Below are 16,160 nucleotides of genomic sequence, written 5' to 3'. Positions count from 1 at the left end.
TTTATTACTTTATTTTAAATAATTTTCATTTTATACATATTTTAATATTACTCTTCTCATACAGCCTTTATCTCCAGATAATACTTAAGGTATTCATGTATCTATAATGTCAGTAATTTTTTATTTTCTAATCATTCTGTATATCCTTTTATTTATTGGTTATCTTGTTTTTTGTTCTTAGCCCCGATGAAGGCTTGAAATTCTGGCCGAGACATTGGGACTAAAAAATAAGTCTCTACTTATTTGTATTCTTCGCTGATGGCACCCCCAACCATCTATCTCCTCATTGTAGTTTACCATAAAATTTATACTTTTTGAGTTATGCAAAAATCTTTTTTTCCTACATTTTTTTTGGATATTTGTTACATACATAAAAAGCTTTAAATAAAAAAACTTCAAGCAAGTTTCATTAAAATAGTTGGAGCCATTTCAGAGCCTATAATCAAGAGAAAAATGTTAGAAATGCTAAAAAAAAATCAACGAAATTGACTCATCCATTTAGGTGATAATCATGGCGCATTGACCAGTGGCTAAAACTGCTTTCTTTGGCACTGGGTTCTATGAAAAGGGTTAGATCTATTGAGAACTGCACATCGAAAATTTGATCTGATCACAATACTCTCCTTACCTATGCTGTACAGAAATTAAAAAAGAGCCCAGTCTACTATATGCAAGGTATGATTAAAAGTAAATGATTATATTCTTAGCTAAATATAATTACTTATAAGAAGTATATTGAAGAATTAAAGTAATAACTGTAGCTAAACATTTATAGAATCAACTATTCATTTTTTTTCCCAAGGAATGTAAATGTAAATAAGACTTTACAAAACAAAAATCGATTAAATATATATAAAATTATTTGAAAATATAATTATAAAAATACTTTATTACAGTATTTCGGTAAGAAAAACTTGGAGTAACAAATTAAAGCATAAATGTTCTAATCTACTTGGAATATTCTTGACGAAATATCATTTACCAACCAATTGATACCGTCAACTAGATGTTCCCCAGTTACAGCAGAACAGCTAATAATTTGCCAGTGATGCGTTTTAATAGAATCCAACTGCAATACATCCTTTATTTGTTCTAAGGATAAAGCACCAGGTAGATCTTGTTTGTTAGCAAGAATAAGAAGCGAAGCCCCCACTAACCTCTCTTCCACAAGCAGTTCAAGAAGTTCACCTTTACAAGAATCAAGTCTCCTGGAATCAACACTATCCACAACCCATATCAATCCATCAGTACTTTCAAAATAGTTTTTCCAATAAGATCTCAAAGACTTCTGGCCTCCGACATCCCACATATTCAAAGTAAATCCACCATGATAAAGTGTTTTTATATTAAATCCTAATGTTGGTGAGATAGTACTGATATCTTCATTATTCAATCTCTTGAGAATAGTTGTTTTACCAGCGTTATCTAATCCTAATATAAGTATTCGCATTTCTTTTTCCTTTTGTTTCATTTTCTTCAAAATATGAAGAAACCCCATCTTGAGCCTTGTGTGAGAATTGATTAATTCTCTATTTTAATTTAGTAAACTATTATAAACAAACCGAAAACAAGACCAAATTTGACAAGAAAGGTTACAAATCTTTAGGAGCTGTTATCCGTACGAAATAAAAATCGATTTTAAAGTAGATTACTTACAGGCTTTATAATTTATAATTTTAAGAAGGAAAATGTTATTGAAAATTTCTATTATATGAATGATTTTACTATTAATTTTTTTATGTAACTGATAAAACAGTGAAAATGTCAAATTGGGCTAATAATAGATATTTGTGTTATTTTTTAACTATCGATATGCCCTGGAACTGAATTTTTAATTTGCTTATTTATTGTTTGAATATAATTATATTGACATATTAATTCATTTAACCGGAAAATTTTAATAGTTTTAACAATTTTTTATTAAATACTAAGAAAATATTACACCATAGACTTTTTTTTTAATGATTAAGTTAGTAGACAGAGACAACCAATGTGCCAAAAGCACGTACGGTTCGTGTTTTTGTCTCGAGTTCAGTATGGTTATGATTGACACATTGGTGAGTTGGCCCTTTGAAGAGGCCTAACAATATGTGTTGGTTGTTTTGTGTCAGTGTATTGTTTTTTACCTTTGCGACTTCAGATAGCACATTATTAGATAAATTATCAAAAATAAAATGGCACTGCGCTGACGAAAATTGTTCAGGTAACAGAGTCATAACCTTAGCATTTTTAGACTTTAATAAAACTATTTATCGTCTTGAATGCTATAGTATTCGATTTTTGACAATTAAATAGAATGATTATAAGCAGATATATTTATTTATTCTAACCTGCGTTGAAATCTAGTAACAAAATACATGTAGTCCTTATCTTAGGATTTGTCTTAAAAAAAAAAAAAAGAAGCAATTAATTGTATTACCTTCAGAAACCAATTGTCATAATTATTTGTTATAATTACTAGGTAATTCTTGTCAAATATTAAGTTGTTAAACATATTATCAACATGATTTATTAGATGATATATTCTTGGTGATAAGGAAACAGCATATGTATTCAACTTAGTAAGGGGTCATCAAGTTGGAAAATAGGATAAAAGAATTCTAATCTATGATAAGATAATAGGAGAGGCACTAGTGTTCTTAATTAAAATATACCTTGTGCTTCACCTTTAAAAATTATTGAAGTGGACAACTTGCACAGAAAATTCTAAGCTTATATTTGTTTCCAGTATGGGATATAAATTTCTTAAAAATTAAAATGAATGTAATTATTTTGTTGATAGTAATTTTTTCAGGGAAGGGGGTGAGGATTAAGCTACTATTAAGCTCAGTAGTTTATCCCTTACTAATGTTAATGATTACTTTATATCTCCTGCTAAACTGAATATTAGGTGACAGTACACAAGTGTCACTCCAAATGGTGGGTGTGGACTCACTTATACATAATGTTTTATTGTTGTACCTGATATTTTAACAGTTTTAAATGGATCATAGCTGTTGACTTCTGATCTCTCAAAATAGATTTAAAAAACCTACTCATCCTTTTTAGTTGTCAGGGATAAATTCGTTAAAATTCATATCAGATTGTCAAATTAGGTATGACAGTCAGCAACAAATTTTCTCAATGTTTATAAGTGAGTTCATCATGTCAGAGTTACAGTTGTGCACTAGTACTGAATATTACATCTGTTCTCTGCACTTTCAACTCAAATGTCAGTGTCTCCTCCTTCACTGAGGAACTCTTTAGGATTTTCCTGTCGAGAAGTCTGCCAGACTTTTCAAATTATTATTTTTACATATTATGTTATAATTCGAGAAAAGCATCATTAAAATAAGTATGCATACCGTTATATAAGATTTAAATTATAGAAGAAATAGTTCTAAAATACTATAATGATGTTGGGTTATCCAAAGTTTAGTAATTTATGAAATTTTGGTTATTTCTTTGTAGGAATTCAGCCCAATACAAAACTCAACTAAGTAAGAAGTCCTTACTGTATGAACTCAAATAGTTTTTATTTCTTTTTTATGTTTTCATAAGTAGCAGAAGCTTTGACAAAAACATCTTGAATTGATTATTTCTTTAGAGCTAATTATTTGAAGAGAATATTTTCTATTGTTAAATTATACTCATTCAGCTCATAGGTTTTATTTATATTTTCCTTCCTACTTATCCACACTCTTAAAAAATTACATTTATTCCAGCAGTCTGCCTTCTTTAGCTTAAACTGCTTTCTGGAGTAAGATATAGTAAGCTCTGATCCTATAGTGCTAGTGGACTAACCCAGACATTAAGTGTGATCAATATAGTTGAGATTCTATTGGAACAGCCCAAAAGCACATAGATAAATCAATTTTTAAAAAATTGATAATTTCAACAGTACTTTAAACATGAGAGTTGGTCATTTTCCCTTCATGTCAGGGGAATTTAAAAAAAAAAAAAACAGTTATTGACAAGGGGTGTCAATAAAACATTAACATCAATTTAATGACCAACATAATTGGTAAAAATTATTTGTGATAAAACTACAAGCTAATATTGCCATGGAAACAATATTTATTTAGTAATGGTCCATTAATAAATATAACTTGTTTCCATGGCAATTTTAGCTTGTAGTTTTATCACAAATAATTTCTGCCCAACTCTGATGACTGTTATTAGTCACCCTCATAAAAAAGTATTAAAATTGGTAATTTTATTGTCAGGTTTTACTTTTATTTAAGGTAAATTGATTTTTAAAAGAAAAGAAACTATAAATTATTCAATATTTTTCATAAAAAAACATCGCCTTAACCGTTTTGTTAGTGACCATCTTGATTTAATTCAACTTTTTCATGTCTACATTTTGTAAAATGGTTTGACACCACTGACATTAATGATTCTCATGGATTTTTTCCTCTTTATATGAAACTAAGTATTCATATGGAAGATTATTTTCTAAATTAAAAGATTAGTATATCAATAACTTTCTAAGATATCAACAAACATCTGGTTTACCCTTTGTAATTTGCAAATTGAGTACAAAATATTAAATTGCCTTTTCTCTTACATTGGGGCATTGAGCCTTGTATTTATTGGTTTATATTTTACATATTATTATTATTAGTTTTCGAATTTAATATGTTTATTAATTAGTTATTCGAGAGAGGTTTATATTAATAATAACACCAACTACAAATGATCCACTTTACTCTCAATAGCTCATTTTAATCTCTTTAATCATTTAATCCCTTAGGCAATTTTCAATGAGAAAACCAATAAAAAATGTTTTCACATTATTACCATATTACTTCCTCACATGATACAAATATTTCTGAACATACTTCAACTATTGACTCCTCACGATTTATTTAAAAATATGTCCTTCATTTGCAGGCAAATTGCTCATGTCATATAATCTTAAAAACAAATACCAAATTAATATAAAAACGAACATTTTAATGAAACTGTTATGGTATTAATTTGATATTTGTTTTTGTTTTGAAGATCACGACTTGTCACAATTCATTTAAAAAAATTTCTTTCATTCGCAGACTAATTGTCTAATGTAATCTTCAAAAACAAAAACAAATATCAAATTAATACCATAACAGTTTCATTAAAATGTTTGTTTTTATATTAATTTGATATTTGTTTTTGTTTTGAAGATTATATGACATGGGCAATTCGCCTGCAAATGAAGAACATATTTTTAAATAAATTGTGACGAGTCAATAGTTGAGCTATGTTCAGAAGTATTTGTATTATGAGGTATATGTGTTATATTATGTAATAATATGGTAATAATGTGAAAACAATTTTTATATGTTCTATCCTTGAAAATGGCCTACGAGCGGAAACAGAGAATTAAAATAAGTATAATAGTATTATTATTAATATCAAATTATTTTAGCATTAAATTATTTGTAATAATTTCTTTCTTTAGTTATGTAATATTTATAAAAAGAATGTAAATTATGATTAAGTTTTCAGCTATTATTTGTTTCACATTCAATTAATTTATACTTATTAATAAGCTGAAAGTTTATTTGATAAAGATATATGATTTATTTTTTAATTGTGATTAATTTTTCAGTACCGATTTCTGAGGGCTATGGTTTGAGATTTTATAATGGCGATGATCCATTGAAGCTTAATTTTAATGAAAATGACCAATTTTTAATTTTGGGAAAAACAAATGATAATTCTGATAACTATTGGCTTGTTCAAGTAAGTTTTGAATCGAAAAGATTTAGTTTTATAATGTTTAAGTTTTAGTTGTACTTTTTTCTAAACAAAAAAAAAACAAAAATGTTTCTCTACCTTTAATAATTAAAATGAAACTTATTTACCGACGTTATACGACTCAAGAAAAAAAAAATTATATGGAAGTAAATTGATTTCATGAAACGGTGGGAGAGGGGCAGTGCTAGTCAATTCTAGTAGGAAAATTTTTATATTGTAATAGGAGAGTAGGAGATTACAGTTGCTTAGAAATGCTACCTATGTCGGTCCGATTGAATTAGCTCCTTAGAGCTTCTACTCTCCTATCACAATTTAAAAAATCTCCTGCTAGAATTGACTTAAGAAATTACTTCAATTATTATTATATATTTATTTGTTCAAGGGACAACCCCTGTACAGAATATATCATTATTGTTATTTTACAAGAATGGTAAATTGAAAATAAACCAACAAAAAATACACCCAAGCTGGGCTGTATACACTCCTCACTGTAAAAAAAACAAAACAAGAAAAACATCTGTGCATATTTAGCAAAGCAAAAAGAAATATATAATGTAACTACACATTTGTTTTTTTGAAGATTAGTATCCCGCTTTAAGTAAAGATTTTGAGTTACATTAACTACATTACTATTATAGTAATATAACTACACATCCTATTGAGAAGATTAGTATCCAGCTCTAAGTAAAGATTTTGAGTTACATATAACTACACTACTATTATAGTAATATAACTACACATCATATTGGGAAGATTGGTATCCAGCTCTAAGTAAAGATTTTGGGTTACATAAATAAACAATCGTTTAAGGTCTAATTACGAGGGTACTGACTGAAATTCATAGAAGTAATTTTGACTAATATTGTTTAGTTTTGGCATGTATCAGATTCGGCTCTCTCGATATGTGAGACAATTTGATAAAAAAATGTGAGAGAAAAAAAAATTGTGATTCTTTATATGTTATAAGTGAGAATAGAAGCTATATATTGGTTAGAAATGGATTTATGAAATTTTTTTAATAAATGGAATTTGACCGCACCCGAACCAAATTCCATTTATTGATACACACGGTTAATCAGCAATCTTCCTGAATTTTTTTACTGTTTGAGTTAGTTTTACTTATGATTTATTATTTTACTGATTTACAATTAATCCTATATCAAGAAATGTTTATGTATATATAATCATAGTCTTCATTTTTCTCTATTTTTGAATATTCAATTTTTATTTAAATAAATTAATTATCAGTATTCAGGTTAAGCCTCAACACTTTTTTATTATTTATTTAAAAGTCCAACGTTTCGGCCATCTTCAAGGACAATTTAACGAATAAGAGCTTTTATTATACATTCATTTAAAAAAAAAAAAAACATCATTATTAATTATTTAAAATACCTTAAATATAAATTTACACCTCACATCTAAATATTTAAAAACTTGTTGCAACCTCTTCTGCCCAGGTTATTAATATCAGTCATATCACACTATGAAACAATAAAATAATAGGGAATCATATTAATTTATTAAAAAGCTTGCCTCAGCTTATGTTTAGTTTCCAATTTTGTCACAATTTCACTAATTTCTAAAACTTTTAATTGTAGGTCAACTTAACACTATCACTTTCTTATCAACACCTTTTTTAAACCTTTCATACACTTAAGTCAGTATTATAATTGATTTATTTCAAACAGTATTTTGGTCTAAATTCTTATTTATTTTATTATCAAAATTCATTTTAAAGTTAATTGTAAATAGTAACATAAAATTTACCCATATTTTTCATAAATTAATTTTGCTTAAAATCTGTGCATAATGTTGGTTCAGATTTCTTGTGTCTGTTATTAAATTCAATCATTGATTTTGATATAATGGAGACTACTTTAATTTATTAAATATTATTTTGAAATCTTTTCTGTTTTTTCAACCTGCAGTTTTTTTATTTATTTTATGTTCAATTATATTGTTATGCATTTCTATGCTATCTAATATTTTTAATTATCCTAATTTTTTACTATTTTTTTTTTTAGTTTTTATATTAATTAGGTTATAATTATTTTACAGGCGGGTGATAGAAAAGGAATAGTACCGGTGCAGTTTGTCAAAGAAAGAAAAGTCATTATTAATAGAGGAAATCAAATTGTTACAGAATTAGATTTAAGTTCTATTATTAAGCCTATCGAGGCAGAAAGGACTGTTAAAGAAGAAATTAAGCCAACTGCACCGAACTTAGTTATAGATGGTACGACATTAGCTCCTTACGAAGATGATTCATTTTCTACGGAAGTTGTAGTCGAAGAAGATAGTGAAGAAGTGTATGAGCCCTCAACACCACAAGTGAATCAAAGTCCTTTTTTTGGGTTTAACAATCCAAGTTCTATTAATAATAATAGTCCAGAAACCGATGATAATCAAAAAACCAATCATACCGAGACAAGTGAAGGTTTTGCCGGTGATAAAGTAGCTACTAGTGTTTCAGACAATGTTAATTTAAATGAAACTTCAAATAGCCAAAGTTTTATTGAAAGTAGTGGGGCTGAAAATAGTACTAATGAAAAAACCAGTGGTGCCGAGGCAAGCCAAGGTTATAACAATCTTGCCGAAAATGTCAATGTTGCTAATTTAAGTGAAGAGTCAAATAATCAAAATTTTGCTATAAATAGTGAAATTAATCCCGCCAATGAAACAGATACAAGCCAAGTTTTAGCAAGCGGTAATGAAGTAGAAAGTAGTTCTGATAAAGTTACAGAGACATTTAAGGATGAAACTAAAGAAGGCGAGGAAAAGAAGGAAAAAGATGATTTGAAAGTTGAAGAAAATAATCTTGAGAGTGAGTTAACCAATAAAGATGATGTTAATACATTCAACGAACCTCATACTATCGCTGTTCCTCAACATGATGAACGGTACCCTAAAAGTGCTGATCAACTACATGACAATGAAAAAGAAAACTCTACTGTTGCCGAGGCTATCCTGAATGCTGATCCTTATGCAACGTTACCTTTAAATGAAATTCCAAAGTCTGAATTACCTGTTAGCTCAACAAATGCTGTAGAAGATGGAGCAGTTTCCCATTCAGAAACTGTTGTGGGAATTGAGAAACATTCCGAGCCGGCTGAGCTCAACTTACCAGCTAGTCCTGAAACAGTTCCATCTGCTAAGGAAGATACAATTCCCCAAACGAAAACAGTATCAGGGATTGAGACCCCCTCCCCTATGTCTGAGTTTCCATCTGAATCGGAACAGAAGAAGGAAGACTTAACTGTCCCCCCTCCTGCGAGAAGTGACTTGCATGTTGATTCACTTTCCCATCCCAGTGGCAGTTTACTATCTTCTTTCGCAAAATCAGTCAGTAGCGATAACCCAAGTTCTGAAGTCCCATCTCCAACAAAATTTACTTCAAATCAGCATATTTCTGATTTCGATAGAGAAAATATTGACTCTGTTATTTCTCCTCAACTCTCCTTCATTTCTCCAGATTCTCATCCAGTACCGCAGTACAACACCCCAAATATTTCCAACACTTATGCCAGTAGCAATGAAGACCTTAATCATAACGATACTGTCGTTTCTGAACCTTCATCTGCTGATTCTGTGCTGGAGAAACCCGTTAGTTCATTGGTAGAGAATTTGGCTGGATCTGATTCAGAGCAAATTGTTGTTGATCAACAACCTCTGAATCAACTTCATCTAGAACAGAGTGTTCCTGAAACTTTACCTGCTGATGAATCAGTTAAAGAAGGTAAAGAGAGAGAAGATCCATTAAAACAGCAAACTGACGAATTTACTGATGTAATTCAAGAAGGTGATGGCTGGTTTTCTGGTATTTCGTCTATTATGGGCAGCTTCACTGAAATGTTTTCGAAATCTGATATCGGAGTTGATGGAGAAGAAGCTTCAACTGCTTCTGAGGTGCCTGTCACCTTTTCGGAAAAAGGTGGTAGTCAACAAAGTGCTGGTAATTACTTTTTAATGGCTTTATTTTATTTTATGTTTAATTTAAGGCAGTCCAAGTAGTTGGGAATAATTTCACTTAGACCTGGGAAAAGTTTATTTTATACAAATTATTTTTTAGATAATGAGGTGTTAATGCTGATCGCAGATTAATATAATGAGAAAATGGTCAGAAGTGCGGTCAGCAAAGATACACAAATAAACAAAACTCATTTATTTTTAAATAGTTTATTTTATAATTTTACTCTAATCTTATTTATTAAATGATTGTTTTATGAAATTAAGTCATTTCATAGTTGTTGAAACAATTAATTCTGAAATGATTATCTTATCAATTTTTTTTTCTTCCGATTTTATAATTGAGTCAATTACAAGTTAATTAAAATTTATTTTAGATAATAAAGTGTATAAGTTTCATGACGGCTATCATCATATAGTTTATGTAACTCAGTAAAGCAAGATGTAATTGCCTACCTATGTTTATTTCATATCTGCAATTTTGTAAACAAGGAAGGTTATTCAAGGTTTTTATCTCAGGAGTCTGTCCTTTCATAGCAATGTCAGCTTATTTATTTATTTTATTTATTATTAATACCAATCTTTTCAAATTCTTATACCAGTGCCACTTACATTGATATAACATGTATAGAACACGTATGATTATTCCTTGATTATTGACAAGATGTGTGAGCTGTTAGCTCAGTGGTAAGGCACTGTGCTACTAACCCCATGGACCCAGGTTTGAATCTAGCTGTGGCAGATAATTATTTTCTGTTTCACTGCAGTCGTGTGCCAGCCCTTTGGGCTTAGGATCCCTCCGTGGTCTACCCAGCCTCATGAAATGGGTACCCCTAATTCAATAAAAATCTTTTCAAGCGTGATTCTGATCAAATTACTTAACTCAGCTATTGTACTAACTGTTTAGCACAATAGCACATGTATGATTAATTCCTGAATAAGTCCACTATTAAATCTAGTATACCAGGGGTGGGCGATAAGTCGATCACGAGCCCAATTTGGGTTGATCGTCGATTCCTCGCAATGTCTGAAGTGAAATTCCGTGTGCCATGGACTTTGAAGTGATTGTAGACGACAACACTTTCAAGCAATTAGACATATTTCATATGGATCATAAGTTATTAATTATCCATGTTCTTTTAATTCCCCTGGATATGAGTTTTTTGGCCCTTTAAATTAGAAGATGGTCGGGGGGGGGGGGTGCGGTTGCCACATTATTGTTGTTGTTTACGTAGTTAGATAAGCCTTATATCTGTATTTTAGTACAATGTGGTAAATTAGCAAAAAGTAAGTCTTATTATTCTTTCATGATACAATTTCCTGGCCCAAAAAAAACCGCTAAAGTGTAATATTGAAATAAATTATCAGTCATTCTTTACTTTACTAGCTGCAGCTTTATAACAACTTTTTCATATTTATGAACAAATAGTACAACAACTTATACATTTGAGTTGATAAAAAAATTAAATTGCATTTTAAGTTAGTAAAAATCTATCTTGAAAAAGTGCCGGAAAATAAAATTTTTTAGGTAACACATGTATGGAATGCTGCTATCAAAAGTTGGCCTGGTTATTAATTTTCTGAGTCTATATCTCAAAAACTTAATAAGTGATTTAAAATATAAAAAAATAGTTTTGAACTAATATTTTACTTATCCACCCATACCTTGCGGGAATGCCTTTGATACTGAAACACAGTGCATAAACATAGTATGCATTTCACACCTTTTCTTTCACTTTAGACTACTCCTACTCCTTTAGACTACTGGCAACAAGTTGATTGAAACACGCTTATAAGTAGATCGTATATAGAGAAAAGTTGGTCACCCCTGTAGTATACATCTGAAAAAAGTATACTACTCAAGTGTAGTATTATTTATAGGACTACAAACTTTTTTATATAAGGGCCACACTGATTTCTCTGACTCGTCATTGGGTCACTGTGTTGTCGAAGTGATATGTTGTTTTATAATATATAACACATCGGTCAATAAGTCTGTGGTCTAACTAAGCAAAGCAATGTTTTTTTTGTTTGTTTTTTTAGAAATTTCACTTTATTCATCAATGTCTTTATCCTTCATGAGTGATACATTCATTCCAACACTCCTCTAATTTGCCGATGACCTTTATGTAAAAAACGATTTGTCTTTGCTCTCAAAGTAGGCCTCAGTTTCGGCAATCACTTCTTCATTTGAGCCAAATTTCTTTCCCGGGAGCATCTTTTTCATGTTTGCAAAAAGCCAGTAGTCGCTGGAGGCCAAATCTAGAGAGTAAGGTGGGTGGGGAAGCAATTAAAAGTGTAATTCATCCAATTTAACCATTGTTTTTATCGACTTGTGACAGGGAGGGGTTGTAGTCCTGGTGAAACAGCACTTTTTTCTTTTGCCTATGGGACAATTTTTCCCTTGATTTTTGCTCTCAATTGATCCAATAATGCCATCTAATATTCACTATCGATAGTATTGCCTTTCTCAAGATAGTCGATGAACCAAATTCCATGCTCGTCCCAAAATATGTATGCTATAATCTTGCCAGCCGACTTTTGAGTTTTTGATCACTTTAGACGATTATCACGGGCTGCTCACCAATGAACTGACGATCTTTTTGATTCAGGTGTGTATTGGTGGATCCATGTTTCATCCATTGTCACATTCTGATGCAAGAAATTTATATTTTGCTGGAAAGTTCCAAGTGGTCTGAATAATTGATTCATTGTTTCTGGTCCAGTGTGAGCAAACACGGCACCCACTTTGAAAGCAACTTGCGCATGCCCAAATTTTCATGTAAAATTGTAAAGACACTACCTTTTGATATCTTTAAGGTGTCAGCTATCTTAAGCAACTTTATTTCACGGTCTTTTAAAATTATTTTGTGGACATTTTTTATGTTTTCTGGAACAACTGCCGAATTTAGGCGACCAGAATGTTCAGCATCATCAGTGCTTGTACGTCCACGTTTAAATTCTGCAAACCAGTCAATAATAGTTGATTTCCCTGGTGCAAAGTCTCCATAGTGCTTAACAAGCCACTGTTTGGCTGTAATATTGTTTTTACCCATCAAAAAACAGTTTTTAATTAACACACAAAATTCCTTTATTTACATTGCCTTGAAAATTACAAAACTGGGGTCACTAAAACAACTGTAACCTCTAATCTAACGATCAGAATGCCATGAAATTTAGACACATACTGTTTGTAGGTTAGTACTACCTGGAAATGGGGGTCACGGTAGCAGCATGGTAATGCGCCAGTCTACCAACCCGAAGGTTACGAGATCAAGTCCCCGGCCCTACCCGGGATTTTTTCAAGCATATAAATATGCAATACTCGCTCACAACCTCCCCCCAGGCATTTGTGAGGCCCGTAAGCCAATGGATGGCACTCACAAAAATAGGCCTGGGAGTGATGAACCCATCCTATGAAAATCTCATCATGAGATGCGTGATGTATATTTCCTACATACATTGGACGAGGCCTTGGACCTCTATGGTCTGTCGCACCAATAATAATAATAATCATAACTACCTGGAAATCACATGGGTCTATCAACGATGTCATATATTTTCTAGACCAGGGACGTATTGAGTGATGTGTTATTAGTTATTGGGTTTCTATATTGGTTTTGAAATAAAATCTTTTGATTATTATTTTGAATGGTTTTCTTCATATTATAAATTTTATTATGAAATAATGGCGAATTGGTGGTGCACTTAGACCAAAATTTAGAGACACTGATTTTAATCAGAATTTTTTTTTATTTATATTAGATTATATTTTAATATTTCCAGATGATATGAAATATTGTGCCAAAGAATCGTGTGGTCAGCAATGGAAAGATAATTCAGCAGGTGATGCTGATAGCAAAGGCAGTGAATATATTTTGGCAATGGTAATGCCCTAGAATTTTTATGTAATTATTATTATTATTATTTTATAATGTCCTTTATAATTCAATTGATTAAAGAATACTATTTTGTTTGCAATGATATTTTTAAAAAAATTGATGTTTATACTTTTAACCCATAGTGTGACAGGTCGGTATAAGGGAATCATTTTTTGTCTTACATTTTGGTATTCTGAACTAATTAATTTTATTATTTAGGTTGTACAATACATTTCAACATAAATTAATTAATTAAAAAATGTATTATATTGGATGTATGGTATAATACATAAAGTAGATAAATAATTGCTATTGGGTCAGACAGACCCTCATGATAACAATATTTGGTTATAGTGAAGTCATAATAATCCAACATAATGATAGCATCTAAAAATTTGAATAAGTTGAATTTTAAAATATGTATGTATACACATTTATGGATTATTATTTACTTTCACTCCTCCAAAAAGACAGGAACAATTACTTCTTGACCAGACCTAAAGTCAATAACCCGAAGGTACCCGAAAAGTGGCAGAAGTGACCGATTTTCAAACCTTTTAAAAATGAATTATCCGCCCATTCATATCAAACTGAAGTATAATCCAAATTAAATAAAGAGTACATTAGATATACTCTTACTTAAAAATTCCAACGGTCACTGAATACATACAAACTTACGACAAACAGTTTCATGAAAAATTACTGGAAGATCAAAACACACTTAGAGGACAAATGGCCACGACTCTCATTTCTGAGAACACAATGAGAATACTAAAAAGAACGTGGATGAGAGACCTGCTAACGTGAGGATGTAAGTAAAGCCAGAGAAGGGTGCCGCTGGGTGCTGTTATTCCTCATGCCTTACATGCAATTTATTAATTCAATGTAATAGTCAGGCAATCTGCGGATTTTTTTAATCAATTTTTTATTTGTGCGGTTATAAATAAAAAGAGAGAAAAAAAGTTGTACTCTTGGTAAATCTTCCAAAGATTTTCCTCGGTTAGATGATGTGGGTGGCAGTCATAAAAGGTTAATTGTTTACTATCTCTATTTCCTTTTATTTGTCTTCAATGTTTCGGGGTTTTTTCCTCATCTTAATGATTAAAATACATTTTCTTTAATTTCCTTGTCAATTATCATTATAATCGAATTTTTTCATGTTGGGTTCTAATTTTTCATGAAAACTATCCCAATTTTAACTGTCTCCATTATCACGTAGCTTTGAACTATCTAATATCGACTGTTTTTAAAAAGTTAAGCATAATTACATTCTTTAAAATAAAATAAAATTCTATTCTAGACACTTTGTTTCTGATAATAAGTGTTATTATAAAAATCCTGTGTTTTAATATTCATTTCATTTATTTTTAAGAGGATTAGTGTATTTTTTAGAATTATATATCTCTAGAAAAAATTTTTCCCTAATGAGCATAATTATTTTTGAATCTATTAATACTAATGGCTCTGTATTAACATACATACTTTCTATTTATGCATGTCATTCTATTGTTCCTTTAGTATTAAAAAAATAACAAACATGCTATATACTCTACTACCTGATGAAGTTGCGCATCTATTATTTTTTTTTTATAAATATTAATTATTTATTAATTTTATTATTAATAGTATGTAATTTCTAATTTGTTTATTTTTTTTTTTTAGTTGGGCAGTTTCTCGGAGTATCAAATGAGTTTTTCTACAGTTATTTGTATGGTTATAACCTCTGTTGTTGTGCTGTTATTCTCTCTAGGTTACTATTATTTAGAGGTATTAGAATACTTATATTTTTGTTTCTTGTTGTATAATGTTATATGTTTTATCATATTTTTTCATTTTTTTCCAGAATCTGAAACAAGATACATCTCTAGTGGCTAAGATCAATACAGTTTCGACGGAATTGTTCTTTGCTCAAAAGGAATTAGCATCTATTGAAGAACAGTATCAGCTAGCTAATGAAAATGTTAGTCGAAACTTTATTTTTATTTTTGCTAACTAAGGTTTTTTCTTTTGTAAATGATGTAAGTGGTTAAATATAAAAATCTCTGTTAGTAATTCTTATGAGTAAAAAAATAGATATGAGAAAGAAGTGGTTAGGGGTGCGGTCAGAGAAAAACACAGATAAATTAAAAAACTTATTTATTCGTGCCAACGTTTCGGCCAGAATTACTAGCCTTCATCAGGGCTAAAAGTGAAAACAAGATAACAACCAATGAACAAAAAAGGATATATAAAATGATTAAAGCAAATAATTGTACAAAATGAAAATAGATAAAAATAAAGTAATGAAATAAGTGGGGAATAAAACTTATATAGGTAATTAAATATGTAAGTAAAATAACATAATTAAGGAAATAAAAATAAAAAGTTATATAATTCAAAGAAACGATGAAATATGAATATTTTTGATTTAATAATAATAATTTAAAAATTAAAGTTCTGGAAAAAAAAGAAGAAAATATATAGTAACATATATTTTCTTCTTTTTTTAAATGAAATATGTAAGTAAAATACTAGAATACTGAAACAAAATTAAAAGTAAAGAAGTAATTAGAAAATATGACAATAATTATATATGGTGAACAAAAC

The 16,160-nt window shown here is 29.9% G+C and overlaps 2 protein-coding genes across 2 annotated transcripts in view; one reads left to right on the top strand and one right to left on the bottom strand.

Moving 5' to 3' along the window:
* Positions 1-869: 869 nt before the first annotated feature.
* On the bottom strand, positions 870-1,615 carry LOC106678419 (ADP ribosylation factor-like 2). Its single transcript, XM_014416904.2, has one exon. The coding sequence runs from the start codon at positions 1,496-1,498 to the stop codon at positions 944-946; it is 555 nt and encodes a 184-aa protein (XP_014272390.1). The 5' UTR covers positions 1,499-1,615; the 3' UTR covers positions 870-943.
* Positions 1,616-1,990: 375 nt separating this feature from the next.
* Positions 1,991-16,160, top strand: part of Tango1 (transport and golgi organization 1) — a 29,129-nt gene continuing 14,959 nt past the window's right edge. Inside the window, exons 1-6 of the mRNA XM_014417617.2 lie at positions 1,991-2,203; positions 5,576-5,709; positions 7,786-9,679; positions 13,480-13,580; positions 15,237-15,341; positions 15,418-15,534. Of these exons, the coding sequence (XP_014273103.1) occupies positions 2,089-2,203; positions 5,576-5,709; positions 7,786-9,679; positions 13,480-13,580; positions 15,237-15,341; positions 15,418-15,534 (2,466 nt within the window). The 5' untranslated portion in view covers positions 1,991-2,088. The remainder of the gene's footprint in view (positions 2,204-5,575; positions 5,710-7,785; positions 9,680-13,479; positions 13,581-15,236; positions 15,342-15,417; positions 15,535-16,160) is intronic.

Source organism: Halyomorpha halys, unplaced genomic scaffold (genome assembly GCF_000696795.3).
Source record: "Halyomorpha halys isolate HHAL.00 unplaced genomic scaffold, Hhal_1.1 Scaffold11.1, whole genome shotgun sequence".
Lineage (NCBI taxonomy): Eukaryota > Metazoa > Arthropoda > Insecta > Hemiptera > Pentatomidae > Halyomorpha > Halyomorpha halys.
This window is presented reverse-complemented; position numbering and strand designations above follow the sequence as displayed.